At 43.5% G+C, this 23,922-nt stretch overlaps 1 protein-coding gene across 2 annotated transcripts in view; it reads left to right on the top strand.

The window, feature by feature from the left end:
- Window positions 1-3,972: 3,972 nt before the first annotated feature.
- The window catches only part of Ranbp9 (RAN binding protein 9), a 78,611-nt gene continuing 58,661 nt past the window's right edge, over window positions 3,973-23,922 (top strand). Inside the window, exons 1-2 of one of the 2 annotated variants that reach the window (XR_001780794.2) lie at window positions 3,973-4,844; window positions 23,433-23,544. Coding sequence is in view for 1 of the 2 variants with exons in the window: in NM_019930.2 (NP_064314.2) it covers window positions 4,328-4,844; window positions 23,433-23,544 (629 nt within the window). In the remaining variant the exon portion in view is untranslated. The remainder of the gene's footprint in view (window positions 4,845-23,432; window positions 23,545-23,922) is intronic. The other variant, NM_019930.2, reaches the window with a different exon arrangement.

The following is a 23,922-nucleotide window of genomic DNA, read 5'->3' as shown; positions in this document are numbered from 1 at the left end:
TAGCAATGGCCTAGGGTCCTTATAGCTTCTGGGGGAACCGAATCCTGCCAATAACCACATATGCGATCTTAGGAGCAGACCCTTCCCCAATCAAATCTTAAGATGACTCATAGTCAAAGCTGACACACCTTGAATGGCTGGGATAGGGTCTGAAGCAGAGGACGCAGGGAAGGTGTGGTGGTTTGAATGAGCATGGCTTTGATAGGCTTCTATGCTTGAAGACTTTAGATGAGCTGTTTGAGAAGGCTTGAGAGGTGTGGCTTTATTAGAGGAGGTGTATCTCTGAGGTTGGGCTTCGAAGTTTCAACAGCTCATACCAGACCCAGTCTCTCTGTCTTTCTTTGTGTCTCTGTCGCTCTCTCTGCCTGCAACTTTCAGATCAAGTTGTGAGCTCTCAATTACTTTTCCAGCACAATGCTTAACTGTTTGCTGTCATGTTTCCTGTAAAACAGTGAGCCAGCCTCCAATTAACTGTTCTTATATAAGTTGCCTTGGTCGTAGTGTTTCTTCATGGCAGTATAATAGTAACTAAGACCGAAGAAACTTGCTCCATAGATGTGATTAATAACAAATTTTAAGTCACTAGGTTTGGGGGTGTTTGCTATGTAGCAACTGATAACTAATACAAACCCTAAACCCATATATAAATCTTAACATATCCTTTGTGACAATTTTCAGTACCTAGAAGGATATTATCATGGACATATATGACGCTGGCCAGTGTCTGAACCTCTTTTCCGGTGTTGAGGACCTTCTGTGTCAAGGGTCCCTTTCCCACTAGGATAGTATGCTCTTGACCACTCCATGTCAGGACATAGTCAGAAGATGAGATGTCAGATACTCAGTGGATACTGTCTGGAAGATGAGCTCTGAGGACTCCAGGCACTGCAGGGCTATCCTGAGCCAAAAGCATCCATCAGTTGGCATCCCTATAACACTTGGTTTAATCTGTCATAGGCACGGGATGCCTGCTTTCCAACTGTGAAATATGGATGAATGGTGTGGAGATCAGAAGTCAGAAATTGGAGGGGCTGACGTAAAGGTGACACTCGGGGCTGATTTCTGTTCCATTCAGGGCCTGGGCCTAATGTTTTTGACCTTTGTTTTTCTGGTTGTCCAGATTTCTAGTCAATTCTGAGAACCATCCAATAATGTCCATTAGGGTCTGTGTCTGCTGAGGACAGCCAGATTCGGCTCTTATTGTCACTGAGAAAATCAGCAGATGTGGACGAACAGAAATATTGTAATATACGATAAAGATGGAAAATTCTAGGCCCAGGAAGAGCGAACAAGTTCATGGCTAATGGATTTTTACACATTGTCTATGTACAATTATAATATTTTGTAATAATTTACTTTTAATTATACATTTTAATTGTCTATCATTGAAACATTTTTATGACATCCTTTCATGTCTTTAGGTAATGATTTGGACAGTGCTATAATTATTGGAGAGCCTCTTTTCATTTAGTACATCATAGTCATTTTTCCGTGTCAGTTAAACCACATTTTAAAAAGGCCATAAAATCTTTGTTTCAGTGTGTGCCCATGCAAGCGGCCTCTAGGGAGTGTGTCTGAAATTGGGCCTGAGATCCACCGACTAGCTTGAGAGGGGTGGGGAATGGTGCCTTTATCTAATTGCTTGGCTCTCTTTTGGCAATTCCACTGCCAGAAAGGGAGGCTTTTAGAGGAAAAACAAGAAAAATTGCACAGATAGGCAGCGTGTGCTTCTGTAACCGTAATCCCATTATGAGGTATATGGATAATTTCTTCAACTAGTCTCTTCATGTTGGGCATTTCAGTTACTTCCATGCATTCCCTTACCATGAATATTTCCGCACTTCCCTTTTGTTGCTCGGCTTTTACTTTTCACTCTCTGCTTATTAATAAGTAAGGGTATGCGTGTGCATATGTGTGTGTGCTCCCAAATATAGAGAGGCCAGAGTCGGCTTCAGGTGTTTTTCTTCAGGAGCTATCCACTTTAGGTTTTGAAACAGGATCTCTTACTGTTCTGGAACTTACCCAGTAAGCTAGATTTGCTTGTCATCCAGCCCCCCCAGGGACGCTCTTGTCTCTGTCTCTCCACTGGGATTACAAGTGTGGGCCACCGCACCCCACTTTTTAATCGGGACTTGAACTCCGGTTTTCAAGGTTGTACAGCAAACACTTTACCAACCGAGCCATCTCCGGAGTCTGGTTTTTAATTTTTTGAACGGAGAAGTCAAAAGGTACGGTTATCTTATCTACCACACTGATATCCCCAAAGGTTCTCTGCTTCTGCTGATGTGGGAAAGTGCCGTTTTACAATGTTCCCTTACAGTTCATTAATCTGTTGACACCGACTGGAGGACAACCAGTTTCTCCAAGAAAAAGATTTTGACAAGGTTTCAGAAGGTTCCATTCCCTTAACAGTGCCTAGGGTATGTAAAAAGTTCTAAGTGCCCTGACAGAAAAATTTCATGACTAAAATCTTTTTTTCTTAATATTTATTTATTTATTATTTATATAAGTACACTGTAGTTGTCTTCAGACACACCAGAGGGGCCATCAGACCCCAGTACAGATGGTTGTGAGTCACCATGTGGTTGCTGGGAATTGAACTCAGGACCTCTGGAAGAGCAATCGGTGCTCTTAACTGCTGAGCCGTCTCACCAGTCCATGTGTAAAATCTTAATGAATGTCAAGGTTGTTTGATGAGGCTTGGAGCCCGTGGGGTCCATCTTGGCTACCAATATGTAGAACATGGCTTCCATTGAACTCCTTTTATTTTAGTATAAACGAAAGTTTTAGTGTTTTTTAAATTCAGTGGCGTCATGTAAACATGCTGTGATTTGTTAAAAAAAATGTAGAGCCGAGGTTAGAGTTATGGGGCATTTTATTACTAATGAACAATGGAGTGTCTAGTGTGGGTAATTTAAGATGGAAATTAGGCAGAAGGACTGCTACAACTGGCTAGGCGCTATGTCCATGGGAGTCTTCGATTAAGTCACCATTGACCCATTCGCTTCAAAAACAAAATAACTAGTTCTCTATTAACCAACCATTCCATGCTTATACGGTCCAATCAGAGCCAGCATATCATCTCCGGAAGCTAACACAGCATCGGAATCTGTACCATGTAGATTATGGGAGTGAAGCCTGATTTTTGCCGGGCTAAGGAAAGGGTAGGTTAAACAAAGGGAAGTGCCGAAAACAGACTAGTAATGCTATGTGGGGGTCAGAGAGCAACACTTGGCAAATTGTGCCACACGGGTTGACCAAGCACTCTACTGAGAATTGCAAAGTAGGAAGTCTCCTTTTTTAAAACTCTGCTGACCTCAGTAAATATTTCCATGTTTAAAAAAAAATGGGCATAATTCTCTGCTACCTAACAAAGAGGCCTATGATGAGAATTAATGAGCTTATAAAATGTTTTGACGTCTGTCTCCAGAAGCCCTTCCTAAACGCTCACACAGTTCGCATTCCTGCCCTTTGACGATCTGCCCGTCTTGATTGGTATTCCTAACGTGGCTGTTTCTCCCCCATTAAGTTCACTCGGACTCCTCATAAATTAATTAATTAACGAGAGGGTCACTCATGAAGCGGGAGACTTCGCCTTCAGAAATGGTTTCCAAGGGCCCTTTATTGACCCGCTAGCTAGGCGGTAAGGCGTTAGAAACCCCGGGCTCAGCTCCCGGCGGCGCAGCAGGGCTCGATTGCTCTCGCCTGGGCGCGCTGCGGCCTCCCGGCGGCTGAGGGGGACGGCCCGTCGAGACGCGACGAGGCCGCCGGTCGGCGCAGCTAGGATCCCGCAGCCACCGGAGGCCCGCGGCCGAACCCGCGCCCGCGTCCTCGCCCGCGCCGGCGAGCCCCAGGCCGCGGAGAAGGCCGTCCGCGCGCGCACCAGGCCCGCCCCTCGCGCCGCGGCCCGCCTCCTCGCCTGGCGCCGCCCGCGCGCAGCGTCTCGCGCCGCCCGCCCGCTCGCTCGCCCGCCGGGAAACAGCCGCGAGAGCAGCGGCCGCCGCGGCCGCTCGCACCTCCTCGCAGTCTCTCTTCCCCGCTTCACCGCGTCGCCCAGGGCCGCGCGCCCTTCCGCCCGCTCCCCTCGCTGTCCCACCGCATCGCTCCCGGTCGCGTGCCCGCCAGCGCCTGGCCAACGCTCCCTCGCGCCCGCCCGCGGTCGGTCTCCTCAACCGCCGCGCTCCGCCGGGCCGCGCGGCCCGCCGCCTGCTTCCGGGGCGGGCGGACTCTGGGCGCCTGGTGCCGGCGGCCGCAGCGACAGCGCCCCCGGGAAGCGCAGGAGGAAGCAGGGACGAGTGGAGGTGCCGCAGGCTGAGTCGCGGCCGGGATGTCCGGGCAGCCGCCGCCACCGCCGCCGCAACAGCAGCCGCCGCCGCCGCCGCCCGCCGCCGGGGCCCCGGGCTCCGGAGTCGCCCTGCCCGCGGCCGCGGCCGCCAGCGCCGGCTCCTCCCCGGCCGGCTCGCCCGGTGGAGGCTTGGGGGCCGCAGCGGCCGCCCTGCTGCTCCACCCGCCGCCGCCGCCGCCGCCTCCCCCGGCCACCGCCGCGCCGCCGCCCCCCGCCTCGGCGGCCGCCCCCGCCACCGCGCCGCCCGGCCTGGCGGTGGGCCCCGGCCCGGCCGCAGGCGTCCCGGTCCCGGGCCTGGCGGCGGGCAGCAGCGCCGCTGCCCCTTTCCCGCACGGCGACTCGGCCCTCAACGAGCAGGAGAAGGAGCTGCAGAGGCGGCTGAAGCGCCTCTACCCGGCTGTGGATGAGCAGGAGACGCCGCTGCCCCGGTCCTGGAGCCCGAAGGACAAGTTCAGCTACATCGGCCTCTCGCAGAACAACCTGCGGGTGCACTACAAAGGTACGGGGCGCGGGGTCCGGCGGAGAGATCGGACGGTGCGGGGCGAGGCTCTGGGCGAGGGAAGGTGAGAGTGGGGTCCCAGGTGGGAAGGAGCTGGGATCCCTAGGCCCGGAGCTGGACGCTTTGAGGGAATCCGGGATGACCAGACACATCGCACCTTCTGATTTCCTGGAGATAAATCTATGGGCCGGAGTTGGGTTACATTGTTCTCCAGGTGGAGGGTCAGGCCATCTCCTCTTACGCAGCAGGGGTGAGAGGCACGATTCCGAGGTACAGTTTCTAATTAAGGGAGAACAGAGATCCACAGGAGGGGGAGGGAGGCGTGATCAGTGGAGGATTTGTCCCAAATTAGGCCAGAGATTGTCTAGGGGGACAAAAGGACAAGGGGCCCAAGTTGGCCATCATTGCACCTTACTGAAAGCAACTGGGAGAGGAACCTCAGGATTCCCTGTTTTCTTCGGGGAGCAGACCCCCCCCCCCTCCGGATTGGAAATGCCCCGTGTTTCCGGGTTGGTGTTACATGAAGTTTTGTTGAAAACAAGGGTTTTAAAACATACCGATTAGCATTTTCAAAAACAAAAAACAAAAAAAAAAAAACCAAAACTGGCTTATATTTTGCACCTGCAGTTAACAAAGTTAACCACCTTAGGCTGCTGCTTTCTCCCATCCCCACTTTTTCCTAGGTTAAAACAAAGCTTTAAGCAAACTGGTTGTATAGAAGATTATAAATGCCAGTAAGGGGTTTTTGAAATGTAGCTCAGATTAATGGCATACGTCAAGTTTAGCTGTGTGGAAGGGGCAAAGAAAAAAATGCAGTGGTATCAGTTTGAACACAGTCGGTGTTTTAGGCCCTAAATCTAAAGCAGAGGATTTTACATTCTAAGCAGGCTCATTTTGATTGGCTCTAAAGGAAGGGTCTTTGGCTCCTAGTGAGGATATAAACAACCTTGCTGTAAGATTCTGAAAGAATTCAGAACAGGGTTTGCGAAGACTCTTGACAAATCGGCTACTATTTAATTAGAAACGCTTATGGCAACAGAAATCTGCTGAATGCTTTGGCTGTAAAGAATCTACACAAAGATGGGCCTTGTTGAACATTCCTTTTTATTCTTGCCATAGATCCAAAGAAGTACTTATTATTTTGAACGTTATGTTCCTTGGTGTAAGTGGCTGAAAATTTCAAAATACTGAAGTTTTTTTTTTCTTCTTCCTTTCAGTTAGGACATTTTGTTGCTTTCCTTGTAGATTGTTACTTAATTTTGTTTTTAAATTTGTGTGAACAGTGAGTGCTATGTTATGAAGTGTTTACTTCTGTTTTGGCAGCCAGAATGCTTTTGTTAGATTTGACAAAACTTTATTATTTTAAATTTGTAGTTTATAGTAAATAAAAAGCTTGTAAAGGCAGAGACTGTGTGTGTAGGGGAGATTAGTGAACAAAGAATCCTAGCTTTCCTGAGTTCTAGCAGTCACTGGTGATACTAGGTATGTCACAAGAGAGGGCCTCAGCCTCTTCTGAGTGATGTGGGAGTCCAGCTGGGTACTCGGTAAGGAATTTTCGCTTAAAACTCGTGATTATGGCTTACTTAGCCTTGTGATACACCTTGCTTAGTCGTGTTTACTTCTTTTATGTAAAATGAATCATCTGGGCCAGAGCCAAATGCATGCTTGTGTGCTTGGGGTTCCAATGTTAGGATACTGTTGTCGCAGTTACTCTTTCTGTCGGCCTTTTTATTACACTGTGTTGTGTAACATTGAGATTCACTTTCTGGAAACCTCGCTGTTTCATAAACATAGAGCATGGGTTCTGGAGGACAGATTCGCTGTTGTCATCCCTCTCCCCATTTTTCTCTCCTCTTTGTCTCCCTTTCCAGAATTACAAAGACTGTCTCTTTTCCAAGCCTTCATCTAGCCTTGTTATTTAAAGTCTGTGCTTTCTGTCATTGCTGTTTTTCCTGTGTGTCTCAGCAGCAAAAGGTGGTGCTGTAGGTAGTGAATAGTAAAACTTATAAAACACATTTAAGGGGAGATGTTTTATGTAATGTATTCTTGTGTTCTTGTTTCCTTAACATGAAAAGTTACTATTTGTATTTTTCTGTGTTATAAAATTTTAAAAGGTTGATCATACTTGTTTCCAAGAATTATCATTTATTTCTTTTCCTCTGAACACATCCTGTGTTTAAAATGTTTTTCTAAATTGGGAATGCTGATTATCGAAGCAGCTTATCTTTAGTGATCTGAAGGCACTGTGTTAACATTGATAGATGGCTAGATAAAGTGCATTGAATTACAGAAGAGTCTCAGTATCTATAGAACAGTGTATGTTGAGTTCTTTCCTTTTTACACTGTGTGTGTGTGTGTGTGTGTGTGTGTTCGTTCCTGTCTGTGTGGCATGGTACAGGTGTGGAGCTCAGAGGACAGCTTGTGGGAGTGGGTTTTCTCTTTCTTCCATGTGGGTCCTAGGGATCTAATCCAGGTCATCAGGCTTGTTGGCACGTGTCCTTACACTTGGGGATAGCCCTCTTATTTTAAAAAGTTGTCAGTATTAATTTTTAAAGTGACAGGTTTAGACTTAATAATAACTTTATTTTTGATGAATATTAAAGAAACATTTAAAGACTATGATATTGGATTTGGTGAGCCTAATGTTTTAATACCCAATTTCATCACTCACCCCCCCCCCCACCCCAACCCCTCCCCTCTATCAGGATGCTTTACAGAGACTAACAGATCCTACCCAAGTCTGTGTGTTAACTGGGAAGGTGTGTCGAACCTGAAGGTTAGAATTTTCAAGTCACAAGTTACCTAGGACTGAAAATTAATTTTGTGGGGCTGAAGAGTCAGCTCATCTGTTACGAGCACTTGTTGAGCTTACAGAGGACTTGGGTTTAATTCCTAGCACTGACATGGTGGCTCACAGCCATCCTTAACTACAGTTCCAGGGAATCTGATGCCCTCTTCTGACCTCTCTGGGCACCAGGAACACATACATGAATGTGGGGAGAACACTTCTACACACAAAAAAATAAGTACATTTTTTAAAACTTTAAAGAAATGTAATTTTTGCTGTCACCAAATTTTGTGATCTTTGTTTCATTCTTACTACATCTTTCCATTTGTGTACGTTAATCTCATTTCTGAAAGACACTTGACATCAAGGGTGTTTCTGAAACTAGGGGAAAGGTGAACTGAGATTTAGTAATGCTTCAGAAAAGGTGGGCACTTTATACTCCTGCCTTAAAATGCTTAGGACAGATGTCAAAGAATTGAACCTTGGTAGACCAAGGAAGTGATGAAATGGTGAATTATACCTTTTAACTGAAGCATCTTTAACAATATCTTAATAAGTAGATACTGTTTTTAGTTGGCTTGGTCAGGGGTCGTATGTACACCTGAGTGCATGTGCCCTGGTGTCCAGAAGAGGGTATTGGATTCCCCTGGAGCTGGAGTTACAGGCAGTTGTGACCCACTTGGTATAGGTGCTAAGAACCAAACTCTGGTCCTGGAAGAGTGTCAAGCTCTCTTCAGTTGCTGAGCCATCTCCCCAAGTCCCAGCAGTTACTACTTTTTAACCCTTACTAAAAATACCATCACTGAACATTTTTGTAGTTTTTTTCCTTACTACCTTTTTTTATGTATGTGTGTGCATGCAGGCTTATGTGTGGTTGCATGTTATAGGCATGCACATGTGGAGGTCAAGGAACAACTTGAAAAGTTGGTTTTCTTTCTTGTTGTTGGTCCTAGGGAATTGGAGTCATTAGCAGCACTCCTATTCAGTGAGCCATTCTTCTAGCACACCTGAAGGCTGAACGAGTATTTAACAATCATTTGCTTACAAGGAGGAGGTCTGTTAAAGATTGCACGGGTGCTGAGAAGATTGCTTAGTGGATAAAGTGGTTCCTATACAAGCATGAGGATAGGAGCTCCGATCACCACCGCACACAGGAAAGCAGGTTGTGTCAGTCTGTGCCCGAAACTCCAGGGTGTGTGGGTGTGTGATTGAGGCCAGAGGGAGGCTGGCCCCATGAACACAGGTGTGGGGAGTTGTCAGCCAGATTACAGCCCGTTCCGGATTCAGTGAGAGATCATAAAATAAGACTGAAGAGTGACTGAGGAAGACACCTCATTTCCTATGCACACTCATACACTCACACTCAAGCTATAAAGGGGTGATTTAAGAGAATGTTAAAAATCAGAGAATTTATACTGGGCATGGTGGTGAATACCTGTAATCTCAGGATATGTGGGAGGTAGAGGTGGACTTTGTAGGCCAGCCTGGCCTTCAGAGTATGATCTGTATCAAAACAAGAAAATGAAAGAAATTAAATGTGAACTGAGTTTTCCCTTGCATCTTTTTGCTAAAATTTGATAATTGGCTTTGATTATATTTAATAATTATACTCAGAAAAAAATGTAAGTAGTAATAATGCGTATAGGGTAGAAAATTCTGGTAAGTTTGTATGCATGCCTTGTTTACTCAGCTCATTCTTTCACTCAGCCCTTTTTGACATGTTTACTTGGTACTGGTTTCTGGCCTTAAAGATGATTAAAATACTGTCATTGACCTCACAGAACTCAAGGAACATAAAATGGAATGGTAAGAAAAATGTTAGAAGGGTACAGTGGAAGATAGTATCTAACTCAGGCTGACCCTGGAAAGGATTGCAGTACTTCTCACTGTCCTAACCTTTAATCCAGTTCCTCATGCTGTGGTGACTCCAGCCATACAAAGATTTCAGTTGCTACTTCATAAGTGTCATTTTGCTACTGTTAGCATCGCAATGTAAATCCCTGTTTTCCCATGGTCTTAGGTGACCCTGTGAAAGGGTAGTTTGGCCCCCCAAAGGTTGAGAATCTGCAGTTTCTTGGAGAAGTTAAGTTCAGTGGTCAAGCTTAAACGACGAGAGTAAAGTGTGTGATTGGGTGAAGGAAGGGAGATCAAAAGCATGGGGGGGGGCAGTCAGTGTTCCAAGGGGTTGGGTCTGGAAGCATGAAGGGAGGGACCTTAGTGAATGAACATTTATTAAGCTGAGACCTTATTCTATAGGAGCTGGAGAATCGTCCAGAGATTTCATTTTTATTTTTGTCAGACTACACAACTGGTTGAAAGATAGATGGGAAGGGGTAGAGAAAAGCAGATATATCTGTGAGATTTTGAAGGTAATACTGAGATATGAGGAATAATGAGAGAAATCAAGGAGGATTGGGTTCCTAGATCTATTGAGTTCTTAAAGTAAGTCTTGAGTCAAATAGATTTTGGAAGATGTTAGCACTGTAGCACTGTATTTTAATATCCCTGAGGATAAGTAAAAATGGGAACCTTTTGTTTCTAAGATAGATTGTCGAAGTGTAGCCTTAGCTGGCCTGGAACTTGTTATGTAGACCAGGCTGGCCTTGAACTCAGAGATCCACTTGCCTCTCGGCCTTCTGAATGCTGAAATTAAAAGATTTGTGCCCCCATGCCAAGCCTCAGAAATGTGAATTTTAATCTTCGTTCTTCATGGAAACCAGGAGATGCGGAAGGGGGGGAGCCTTACAGAAGGAGCATAGTAATTGTTTTGGAATCAAGGTTCTTTACATGGACACTCACAAGGCTGTGCCTATTCTGTAGCTGAGACTCGGCTACAGTTGCAGATTTTGAGTCTTTCCCTATGGCTTGTTTATCCTCTCCTTTGAAGTCTGGGGGAAGGATGGTGTCTACTGAGCTACTTCTCAGTTTATTGGCTAGAGCTTTTCCTGGGTCGTTACTGTGTGCATGGTGAGCTTCAGGTGGGGTGCTAGTAACTTTTCTCATCACTGTGACAAAAAATAACGGACAGAAGCAACGTGGAGGAGGATTGGTTTTCTTCTGTCCACTCTTGAGAGGGTCCCCAGCCCTCCATAGTGGGGAAGGCATAGAGGTGTCCAGGGTGGCAGCTGTCGAGTGAGGCTGGTTGCGTCTGTCACTGTGGATCAGGAAGCAGTTAGGCTGGAAGGAGAGCTTCTGTGGCCTCTGACCCACTCCCAGCCACTCATGGGTTCCAGCTCAATGGATGCTACCTCTTAAAGGCCCCACAGCCTTCCCAAATAGAGCTAACAGCAAGGGACCAATTTCAAACACATATACCTGTGAGGGCGAGTTTACAGCAAAACCATAACACCTGTGTTGATTTAGTTCGGAGTGAGGGTAGATATAAAATGCAGTACTGTGGGACCAACATAGTCTGAGCCCCACTTTCTTCATTAGGGGCAGTGTGAGGCACTTCCTCCTGGGAAAGGGTTGGGAAGAGGGGTGTCTGTTAGCACAGTTTTAGGACTCACCTTGGGGTGGTAGTTGAACTGAGAGTGTTTGTGTGGAGAGAGAAAGCTGTGGCAGAGGCAGAACACTTACTGCATCATGAAGAGCACATGGGGGCCCAAGAAGACAAGATTTTGTGGAGGATGAGTGGAAAGAAGAGTAGTGCCCAAGGGAGCTGAGCGGAGGGAATGAGAGAGGAGGAAGAGGCTCCTGGTGCAGTGGTGTGTAGTTGATTAGGCCAGGAAAGTTTATCCTTGGGGTTGGACTGAGGCCATGGTAGCCTTAGGGAAAGGAGTTTGTATTCCATGATGGGAGCAAAACTCAAGTGTCAGAGATTAAAAGAATAAGTGGGGGGAGGGGTTCAAGTAGAGAGGATATGGAAAGAAATGTTTTCTATTTTTAATAATGGATAGTTGGTACCATTTTTAACTGAAGGCTAGATTCTGATGTCATCAAGGTAGATGCAAATCCCACATAATCAAGACTTCCCTTAGAATCTGAAAGCATGGTGACAACAGTTATGTCATTTCTAAGTTGAGCTTAACTTAGTTTGTGGCTAAAACTGAAATGATGTTAACACTGTATGAGACTGGAATTTTAGTTCAAGTTATTCATTCCCAACCTTAATGATAATACTGACAGCAGCAATGGTTTATAACAGAGGCACAGCTTTGTGAGAACAATGTGTTTATTGTGGGGACATCATAAAGCTTGAGGTGAAATTAAAGCAAGCTTGAGGGCTGATGGGGTCAAGGCCAGTGGGAGTGTTTTTGGAGCACAGGTGATTGGTCTTAGAGAGGAGAGTTCCTTCTCTCCCTCTTAAAATAGTGGAAGACATAGATCGGTGTGGACACAGACCACTTTGGGGTAGCAGAGTGGAGAGCTGACTATGACCACATCTAATGGCCTCCATTTTTCTTCACAAAATGAACTTAAAAGCTTGCTGCCAATGAAGAATAAATATGTGGGCAAGCCTTTTAGAGTAATTGAAACAGGTTGACTAAAGATATCTAGGTAGCCCTGGGAAAGGGCAGGTGATGTTCTAAGTTCACAGTGTCATCATTTGCTACATTGTTAGACTTTTCAGAAGAGGCTGAGGTCTGGGCCATAGCAGGGAAGGTGACTGATCCTAAGGAAAGGCCCTGGCCCTGGCTTTGCTTGTATGGGTGGTAGAAGGATAGGCACATGAAGGGCATTTGAGGCCTTGTAAGAGATTCTCATGTAAGCTTGTCCTCGAAGAAGGGAAAACTCCCAAGGAAAGATTTAGAGAGTTAAAGTTAAAGGGGGACGACAACAGGCATACATTCCTGCTCCTGTGCCACAAATGCATTGCTGAGAAAACTCTGTTTTCCACACAGCTGTGTGTTAAAAATAACAGAACTCTGGAAGCCTGGGGCTGGGGGTAGTTACTTAAGAGTGTGGAACGTTTTAACACTGCAGCAGAGCACTGCAGCTATCACAGTCCTAATGGTCTACAAGCCTACTTCAGTCTCCACTGGTATTTTTGCCAGTATTGCATGTGGCTGATTGCAGCCTTAGATTCTGCTTCCTGCTTCAAGGTGTAAGTGCTTGACCTGGTTAAAAAAAGGACGCAGATGTAGCTGTCTCTTGTGAGACTATGCCGGGGCCCAGCAAACACAGAAGTGGATGCTCACAGTCAGCTAATGGATGGATCATAGGGCTCCCAATGGAGGAGCTAGAGAAAGTAGCCAAGGAGCTAAAGGGATCTGCAACCCTATAGGTGGAACAACATTATGAGCTAACCAGTACCCCGGAGCTCTTGACTCTAGCTGCATATATATCAAAAGATGGCCTAGTCGGCCATCACTGGAAAGAGAGGCCCATTGGACTTGCAAACTTTATATGCCCCAGTACAGGGGAATACCAGGGCCAAAAAGGGGGAGTGGGTGGGCAGGGGAGTGGGGGTGGGTGGATATGGGGGACTTTTGGTATAGCATTGGAAATGTAAATGAGTTAAATACCTAATAAAAAATGGAAAAAAAAAAAAAAAAAAGGAACTACACATGCATTAGATTGGCTAAACTGTAATGATAGCCTGACAGTGTGCCAGTTGCTGCTGAGGACACCTAACAACAGGAACTTGCATTATTGTTAGTGGGGATACAAAATGATACAGCCACTTTGGAAATGGTTTGGCAGTTTCTGACAAAGCCAAATATATTTTTACCCTACTCCCCAGCAGCTGTATCGCCAAGTATGCTCTTACTTAAACCTCACAGAAACTTGCATCTGAACTAATTTTGTCCCTCCAAATGGGGCTTTGGAGACAAGACTATAACTGAGCTACACCTCTGCCCTGCATCAGTATCTGCAGTAGATTTACTTATGGTCTTTAAAAAGTGGTAGTGACCAAGATACCTCTCAATAATTGGTGATGAGATCAAGAGACTTAAGTTTGATTTTGTGGGATATTATCAGTGACTAATGAAATGAGTCATCAGGTCAAGCAGACATGTATCAATTTGAACTACATATTCCTAAGTGAAGGCAACCTGTCTAAAAGGACTTAGTACAAAGGGCAAAACTGTGGAGACAGTGAAAAAAAGTGGTCATTCAAGAAATGGTATCAAATAGATTAAGCATGGAAGGTATTTTTAGGACAATGAGAATATCTTGTTCGGTACTGTGGTTGTGGAGACGTGGTACTTACTGTGACTTAGGCAATACTAAGACCCGTAATGAACACAAATCATTTTAGGAGACAGACAAAAATTCCAGGGTAGAATGAAGAATGCGATTTACTTTGCATTAGAGTTTCAGTGCATTCTGGATAAATGTTTTATCACTGTGCTATATCCCTAGCCTGTTTTAATTTTTGTTTTGAGACAGGGTCTATATAAGTTGCCCAAGTAGTCATTGATTTTGCAATGACTTCAACACCTTGAGTAGCCAGGGCGACAGGCCAACACCACCAGGCCCAGTTTGATAAAATAGTCTAGGTTCTTTCCACCCCCTTTCATTCTCCTTCCCCAACTTCCTTCTCCACCAATCACTTCTCTCCTGTTCTTTCTGAAAGGGCAGTGGTTCTTAACCTGTGGGTTGCCACCCCTTTGCAGGTGTGTGTGTGTGTGTGTGTGTGTGAAACAACCCTTTCACAGGGATTGCATGTTAGATATCCTGCCTTATAAATTTTATTTATTTATTTTTTTGAGACAGGGTTTCTCTGTATAGCCCTGGCTGTCCTGGAACTCACTCTATAGACCAAACTGGCCTCGAACTCAGAAATCCACCTGCCTCTGCCTCTCAAGTGCTGGGATTAAAGGTGTGCAACACCACCGCCCAGCTCCTGCCTTATAATTTATAACTAGCACAATTAGAGTTATAAAGAAGCAATGAAATGATTTTAGGGTTTGGGGTCACCACCACATGAGCAAACCATATTAAAGGGTCACAACAATGGGAAGGTTGAGAACTACTGTGATAGGGTCTCATATAGCCCAGGCTGGCCTTGAACTCACTATGAAGCTGAAAATAACTTTGAACTCAGGATTCTTTGCCTCTGCCTCCTGAATGCTGCGATTGAAGATTTAAAGCACTCTACCCAGCTTGATAAAATAATCTTAACTGGATAACACATGTTTGAAATAACCTTAGGGAGGAGGGGAAAGTGTGACCTCAGTATCTTTAGACACTAATGGAGTCTAGGTAAGAGCAAAGCAAACTCAAACTGTATCCTGAACTTTACTTGGTAAAAGTCTATCTTGAGGGACTGTGGGCTAATTTTCTCATACTTTTAGCTTCTCATACTGTTGTACATGTGTGGTGGAAGTGAGGTGGGTGAATCTGTACTCATAGAGGAAACCTTACTAGCACCTCTAACCTGTGACCGTTGCTGTATTGCCCTGATGGTGATGTCTTAACACAGTGGCATGCTTAGTGGTTCCTGAAATGCTGTGCACCACAGGGATATTCTTCTGTAAGAATCCCAGCTCTTTCTCTTCAAGGCCTTTGTTGTATATTGCTAAGCTTTTAAAAATGTATCAGTTATTGAGAAAACTGATACATAGTAGGTGGCATATTATGCTAGCACCATTCCCATATTTAATGCAAGTGAACTAATTTGTATTTAAGGAATATATTTTGTCGTAGCAGAACAGGCCTGGTTAGAATTTAGTATTTCTGAGGTGGAATAGTTGCAGGTAGGTGCCAGAATCTAGAATGTAGGCCTGGGAAGGTGTGCTTTAATTTGGAGTAGAAAGCTTATGATAATCACAAATAAGAACTAGCATGCTAGTGTCATATAAGAGAGACACATGCTGCTGGAAGAGTGTGTAAAAATGAGGTAAGACCAAGTCAGAAGTTAGCCAATGTTGGAGACAGATAAGCTTGAGCCAAGGTCTAAAGTGTAAATGTCACTTTTATGTCCTCAAATGAAGGTTGAGATGGGAGCCTTACCCAAACTGTATGCATACACAGTTTGGGCCGAGGCCAGAACATTTCTTTCTCTGTTCTAATTATTCCTAGGCCTAGGCCTTGAAGCTTCTAGCCTCTGTACAGTCTGATCTTTTAAGATGACTGATTCAATCTGCCTTCTCTTGGCTTCTGACTGAATTGCTCTGCTTGGTCTCATATTAATTTTGCTTGGCAATATGTTCTAATCTTCTGGCTTATTATTCTCTGGCATTATGTTTTCACCTGTGTCTACCTTGTTCTCTCTGCAACCTGTCTCTGTAAAACTGTCTGTGTAAAACTGCCCCCCCCCTCCTTTTTCTCCCTGCACTGCTCTTAAGTAGCCTCTTTCCTGTGCTGTTTTTGTGAGAATATCCTGTCTCTGACTCATTCTGTCAAATCCTTCTCTGATTTGTCACTTTGTCTGCCTTTCAATTAGGCATCACCTTAAAACATGGCTGCTTCCTTCTGCAAACTAACCTTACCTTCATTGTTAGGGAAGTCTGTATTGTAAGGGTGTGTCTGTATTCCAGCCAGATCATACTGTAATCTATGATGTGTGTGGCCAGATTTTATAGGCCTACAGGGTCTCTGGATGTGATTCCTTGCCAGAGCAGCCATGTTGCTGGATTGAAGTTCCTCTGCAGTCAAGTGTGGGGAGGACCTGAGCACCCTAAGGAAGGACAGCTTTCCAGTTACAGGAGCAGCACACACACTGTGGCTGGAACAGGAAAGGAAAGGGAGCATCCAGAAGACAGGGCCAGCAAGAGCTGCAGCACTATGTCTTCTAGGCTAGGGGAGGCTTCGGAGGGAGTGTTTCAGTGGTATTGCTTAAGGGATTGTGTGAGAAGGCAGACTTAACTCTTCCCAGAAAGGTATTAACTGGCTGGCTGGCTGGCTGGCTGTTGAAGAGTAGATAGGAGTGGGTTTTATTCAACTTTTCCCCTTTCAGGTAAATGGAATCAACAGATTGTTGAATACAGTCTAACAAGAGCTAGTCTTGCTAGCTTTAGAGTTTTAAAGTAATGTAATTTAAAGTAATTTTCTTTTTTTTTTTTTTAAAGATTTATCTATTATGTGAGTACACTGTAGCTGTCTTCAGACACTCCAGAAGAGGGCATCAGGTTTCGTTACAGATGATTGTGAGCCACCATGTGGTTGTGGGATTTGAACTCGGGACTTTTAGAAGAGCAGTCGGCGCTCTTAACCACTGAGCCATCTCTCCAGCCCCCTTAAAGTAATTTTCTTGTAGATTTATATAAACATCTAATTAGCATTGAGGGCTTTGCAGTTACAAAGATTTAAGTCTAGCAAGGTTTAGTGGTACTTGAGAGGCAGAGGCAGGTGGATCTCTAGTGTGAGGTTATCCTGGTTTATATATATATATATATTGAGATCCAGGACAGCCACAGTTAACATAGAGAGATCCTGTCTGAAAAAGATTTAAAATTGGGAATCAGCATGAAGTAGGTAAAAACACATGCTATGAAACCTGAAGACCAGGGTTAGATCCCTAGAACCTACACAGAAGTGGAAGGAAAGAATGACTCTATAAAGTTATTCTCTGATACATGACACATCCCCCTGTTTCCCAACATTAAAAAAAAAAAAAAAAAGATTTAAAGTGAGATTCATGAAGCCATACTCAGAGTGTGGGTATCTATGGTTCTGTTTGGATGTCACCCCCCAGTAGGGATTGACTTTAGAGCCTTCTTGCCTGTGTCAGGATACCACTATATCCCTAGCCTCCTTTTACATTTTATTTTGAGATAGGATCTCACCAACTAGCCCAGGTTGAACTTGGATTCAGTTTCTAGGCTAAGCAATGAATTTCCACCTTCCTGCCTCAGTGAAATGACAAACCTGTACTTCTGGGCATGACTCCTCTCTTCTCTCCTTTTTAAAAAAAACTACAGACTTTAAAATAATTTGTATCTGATGAGCAAAATTAGAGACAGGCTCAGTGTATCTGATCTTACTTGCTTTGTCTAAGAGATAGCACTATTTTTTTTTCAAAGTTGTATTTTTGTTGTTGCTTATTTATATCATTATTTCCTGTGCTGGGAATTGAGCCTGGGGCTTTGAACATGCTAGGCATTTGCTCTATAAGCTGAGTCACACTCCCAACACTTCCCAAATTCTTTTTTTTTTTTTTTGGTTTTTCGAGACAGGGTTTCTCTGTAAAGTCCTGGATGTCCTGGAACTCACTTTGTAGACCAGGCTGGCCTCAAACTCAGAAATCCGCCTGCCTCTGCCTCCCAAGTGCTGGGATTAAAGGCGTGCACCACCACGCCCGGCTCTATTTTTTTTTTTTTTAATTAGATATTTTCTTTATTTACATTTCAAATGCTATCCCCTTTCCTAGCTTCCCCTCTGAAAATGCCCTATCCTATCCCCCCTCCTCCTGCTCCCGAACCCACCCACTCCCGCTTCCTGGTCCAGGCATTCCTCTATACTGGGGCATACTAGGCCATCCTCTGCTACATAAGCAGCTAGAGCCACGGGTCCCTCCACATGTTTTCTTTGTTTGGTGGTTTAGTCCCAGGGAACTCAAGGGGTTACTGGTTGGTTCATATTGTTGTTCCTCCTAGGGGGCTGGGGCTGCAAACCCCTTCAGCTCCTTGGGTACTTTCTCTAGCTCCTTCATTGGGGACTCTGTGCTCTGTGAGCATCTACTTCTGTATTAGTCAGGCACTGGCAGAGCCTCTCAGGAGACAAGCTATATCAGCCTCCTGTCAGCAGGCTCTTGTTGGTATCTGCAATAGTGTCTGGGTTTGGTGGTTGTTGATGGGATGTATCCTAAGGTGGGGCAGTTTCTAGATGGACATTCCTTCCGTCTCTGTGTCACACTTTGTCTCTATAACTCCTTCCATGGGTATTTTGTTCCCACTTCTAAGAAGGATTGAAGTATCCATACTTTGGTCTTCCTTCATCTTGAGTTTCATGTGTTTTGCAATTTGTATCTTGGGTATTCTGAGCTTCTGGGCTAATATCCACTTATCAGTGAGTGCATACCATGTGTCTTCTTTTCTGATTGGGTTACCTCCCTTAGGATGATATCTTCCAGATCCATCCATTTATTCTATTTGTTTTTAATGGAACTGGGGATTGACCTAGAGCAGTGGTTCTCAACCTGTGGGTTGAAACTGCTAGGGGTGTGTTCACAGGGGTCACATATCAAGATATTTACACTATGATTCGTAACAGTAGCATAATTACAGTTATAGAGTGGCAACAAAATAATTTTATGGTTGAAGGCCACAACAATATGATGAATAGCATGAGGAAGGTTGAGAACCATTGACCTAGAGAACATTGTACATGTTAGGCCACCTGTAACTTTTAAATTTAATAACGAATCAAGTCATTTTAATTTTCACACTTACAGATCTAGTCTATAATGTTTTAGGAACACATAACAAAGGCTTTTTAAAAGATTTAAAATTGTGAAGAACTTACAGGTATTTTGCAAAATGAAGACATGGGATTTTAATTGCATAGATTTAACATAAGTCTACCAATTTGGAACAAATCATATCATCATCTCTGTAAAAGTTTCATTTAAAAAAATGATGATAGATAAATCCTTTGTTACCAGTGTTGAATGAGAAAATTCCATACAAAAGTACCTACCACTTTGAGAAGTTGTATGCCTTCTAGAATTCCTTCTGCCTTGAAGAATTAGATGGGCATAGAGGTGAAGTGATGCCCAGAATTCTTCATGTCCATAATCTTTCATGTGGAGTCAGAGCTCTTGCTGGATCGGGCTTCTTGAATTTAAACTGTAGCACGTATCCTGGCTTCAGAACCCCAAATCATCAGGGTTCTAAAATAGACATGGTTTCTCTCGCTTTGTTTTCTGTGTTGTGAAGTGAGGCTGCGTAATACTTTTCCATTGGATTGTTTTGAATATTAAACAAGTTACTAAATACAATGTTCTTAAAACAGTGTTTTGTTTTGTTTTTTTTTTACAGTACTAGATAACTGTTATTTCTTAAGTATATCTTGAGATTATTCCTAGAAGTTGTGGTATTACTAGAATTTTTGTTAGAATAAAATTTTTGGTATATTAAAATAAGTTTTGGTCACTGCCAAAATTTACTGTTTATTATAAAAACCCAATAATAAAATAATTGATTTAGAATTCCACTTAGAATGTGTAGTCAGGGTTTTCTCCCTTGTTCTACGCCCACTATCTCCCTTTCTTCCTTCTTCCAACTAATGCCCTTTACCGCCTGCCTCTGTGTGTGTGTGTGTGTGTGTGTGTGTGTGTGTGTGTGTGTGTGTGTGTGTTTAAACCAGTGAGTTTCATTAGGGTTACTTACACAGCTTGGGTGATGGGTTCTTTACAGGAGCAAGAACATCTTCTCAATGGCTACACCTCTGAAGAAAAATGTCTCTCCCTCACCTAATAACCATTAACTGCATGTAGCTCTTTCCTATGAAACACAATGTTGACAGACCCAAGCTTGTGTAGGTAATCCTGTTTGCTGTGCCATGCTTAGAACACAGCAATTTCATAGTAGTCCACTCCTTCCTCTAGCTCTTAACCTTCTTTCCATATCTCTTCTGTGATGTTCCTTGAGCCTTGGAGAAGGTAGCATAGATTTCCATTCCGGTTGAACATTCAGTGATTACTTACTCTTAATTCTTGACCGAAGCTGACAGCAGCACTAGTCTATGGGCATAAACATAAAAACTTAGAAGCCAGTTTACAGACACATCATGGTCCAGTTAGCAAAACAACAGTAGTAGTTTTCCCACTAGAACCGGTGTCCTTCTCAGCCATGGGCTTTCGGCCAGGTTTATAGAATCAGGTATGAGTAGACCTCCAATCAAAAAGTGTGTGTGGTTGATGATGCCACTACTGTTTATTTCACCACTAGGCACAAGGTGCCTGGCAGGTCAGTACTAGAGTATCATACAGTGTCCACAGGTGAGGAGGACTCTGTCCCCCAGCAGCCTGCACAGCACCTTTTGGGACTATGACCAGTAGGGAAGAAGTGTCCAGCTCAGCTCTAGCTTTGTGTCTCTGTGCTATAACTAAAGCTTGTCTGTGGTGATAGTCTTAACCATCTAGGTTTGATAGGCAACTAAAAGCAATGGCAAATAATTGTTTTAGGGGCCATAGAGGCCTTGCTGGCCAATAGCTCATAGGGAGGAGGCCCAACTATGGCTGTCTAATTTGTAAATGTGCATTTAGTTTGCATGAATACTGCACGAGGTAACCTAATTATTTGAAGATATTTTTACTGAAAAGCTATTTCATCGTTACTGCAATTCAATAAATGTCTGTTTATTCAGTACTTACTGTGTGTATTACGGTTGGGGAGATACATAGCTCAGTTGGTAAAGTACATACTATTTTTTTTCTTCCTAGCTGACTTCATTGACTCTCATAGGGCTGAGTCTTACTTTTGCCTTTATCAAAAATTTTCATGGAGGGCTGGTGAAATGGCTCAGAAAGTCTGATAAGCTGAGTTCAGTTTTTAGGATTCACAGTGGAAGGGGAGAACTGAGTCCTGGATGTTGTCCTCTGATCACCACATGTGTGTTGTGGCACATACATATTCCCCTTCTACATATACATCACACAAGCATACAGAAATAAGAAAATTGGTTTTAATGTTAATAGAAAGGAATGGAAAGGCATATTTAGGTCCTGCTTTGATTCCTGTCACCACCACCAGCATCATAAAAAAAGGAGTAGCCTGACTGAATCCACTCAGTTCAGTTTCTTTTGAGCCAGTGAGCATGTAGTACTTACTTGGCATTGCAGTGGTAAACATGGCTCTTTAAATGATAAGGCATATATTAGTAATTTGGTAAAGTGAATGCTAAGAGTCATACCTCATTTGTGTGTGTTGTATGTTATAAGATATAATTTTTAACTTGAAAGCAGTATTTAGTTTTAGAGCAACTGTGGTGAGTTGGAGAACTCTACTGTCCGTAAAGGATGGTAAATGACAGCTGTACTGTGTGACACATATCTCTTTACGTCACTTGCATAGTGGGGGAGAGTTTTCTCAAGCACTCCTGGGGGATGGAGATCTGATTCACTCACATTCTGAGTATTTTTGACGAGCTACTGCTGAGTCCTGCCTATTTTTTTGTAGTTTTTTTTTCTTTTTAATTTTGTATTTTGGTTTTTAATTAGGTATATATGGGCATGTTTGTGTGTAAGTGTCTGTCTGTGAGTCCTTGTGTCTCTGCAAGAGCAGGTGTTTGCCCATCACTGCTCAGTCCCTTCTCTGTCTGCTTCCTTTGCACGCTTCTGGACATAGTTTAACATGCTCATGCTTGCCCACCTCAGCTTTCAGGATCATTTCAATCTTGGAGAAGGAGTGAATAATTAGTAAATAAAGTAAGGTGACTGTGAATGATGGAAAGCATTGGGATTAGAGATGAGGAATGACAAGTTTAGAAAGTTTAAAAGCGGGCTGGCAAGATGGTTCAGAGGATAAAGAGCACCAACTGCTCTTCCGAAGGTCCTGAGTTCAAATCCCAGCAGCCACATGGTGGCTCACAACCATCTGTACAGCTACAGTGTACTCACATACATAAAATAAATCTTTTTTTTTTTTTTAAAGAAAGTTTAAAAGCCATTGCTCAACAGGTGGTCCGTAATGTTAACAGCATTGTGTCCTTTTCTTTTCTTTCCTTTCCTTTCCTTTCCTTTCCTTTCCTTTCCTTTCCTTTCCTTTCCTTTCCTTTCCTTTTCTTTTCTTTTCTTTTCTTTTCTTTTCTTTTTTTTTCTTTTCTCTTCTTTTCGTTTCATTTCTTTTGTTTTTTCAAGACAGGGTTTCTTTGTATAGCCCTGGCTGTCCTGGAACTCTCTGTAGAGCAGAGCAGGCTGGCCTCGAACTCAGAAATCCCCCTGCCTCTGCCTCCCAAGTGCTGGGATTAAAGGCATGCGCCACCACTGCCTGGCTATGTTATTTCTTAAAATCAGAAAAAAATAAAAAGCTGTACTTTCCTGTAGACTATCTTGACTCAAGAATTGTGGGTCAGTCTCTATTCAGAAATTCTAAGAATATATCAAATAATGGAATTATAAATTCTTAATGAGTTGTATCTGTTAATATAGTTTATTTAAAATTATATGATCATACAAATATCTCCAGTTTAAAAAGCGGTCCACTTTGCAGAAGAATGTATAGAAATGCTACAAATTAAATGCAGATCTAGATCTGATAAAATTAAGATCATTATCTCATGTGCTTCCAATCAGGAATAACTTAAAACGTAACCTTAAATTTCTTTAATTTGGGGACCAGAGAGATAGCTCAGTAGTCTTTGCAGAGGACTTGAGTTTGATTCCCAGTACCCACATGGCAACTTCACAGTAACCTATAACTGCAGTTCCAAGGGACCCAACACCTGCTTCTGGCCTTTGGCAGCAGGCACACAGGTGGCACACATACACGTAAACACTCACACAATAAGTAAATATTTTTTAAAAATCTTTAAAGCAAACCCAGAACTTTAATTTTCGTTAAGGGCCGCTACCAGAATCAGTATGTTCAGATTCTCTTTTGTTTTTCAAGACAGGGTTTCTCTGTGTAGCTCTGGCTGTTCTAGAACTTACTCTGTAGACCAGGCTGGCCTGGAACTCACAGAGATCTGCCTGCCTCTGCCTCCCAACTTCTAGGATTAAAGGTGTATACTCCACGGCCTGGACAGATTCTGAACTCTTAATATAGCCCGTGATAGTATGAAGAGTTCTTTGGGCAGCTTCAGCTATTTTTCATATTGGGTTTGTTGTAATGGTAAATGTTTCACTGTGTCTTTCAGTTACTTGAAATGATGATAACAGAATTAAACTTCATCCAAGTGCCTTATTTTCTCGAATTAAGATTTTCATTTGAAAATTTCATTTGTGGTTTGTTCTTTTTCACGGGCAGGTCATGGTAAAACCCCCAAAGATGCAGCATCTGTTCGAGCCACGCATCCAATACCAGCGGCCTGTGGGATTTATTATTTTGAAGTAAAAATTGTCAGTAAGGGAAGAGATGGGTAAGTGTAAATTTTGGTTGGCATAACCATTTCTATTCCTGGATATTTACATTTGAAGTGATTCATACATGTGTATGCTATAATTGGGAAGTTGTAATCTTGAAAATCTTGGTTTTAGAAAAATAGACTCTAAATATTACGGTATTGGTTCTGGTTCTGGTTAAGTACTAGTTGAACTAAAGCTTTAGCTCATGATTTTAACAGTCTTTCTGGCAGGGTCATTATTAAAACTGCGAGTTGAGGTTTAAGCAGTAGAGTGACTCACTTTTCTGTAAATTCTGCCGAGAAGCTAGATCTTGTACAATTTGTTTAGTCAAGTCAGTAAGGGGCTTGTTAGGTGTCTTGAAGGGCTTGGGCTGTAGGATTTGAGGTATTACT

Source organism: Mus musculus, chromosome 13, assembly GCF_000001635.26.
Source record: "Mus musculus strain C57BL/6J chromosome 13, GRCm38.p6 C57BL/6J".
Taxonomy (NCBI): Eukaryota; Metazoa; Chordata; class Mammalia; order Rodentia; family Muridae; genus Mus; species Mus musculus.
Note: the sequence above shows the minus strand (reverse complement) of the source record. Positions and strands in the feature narration are given on the sequence as shown.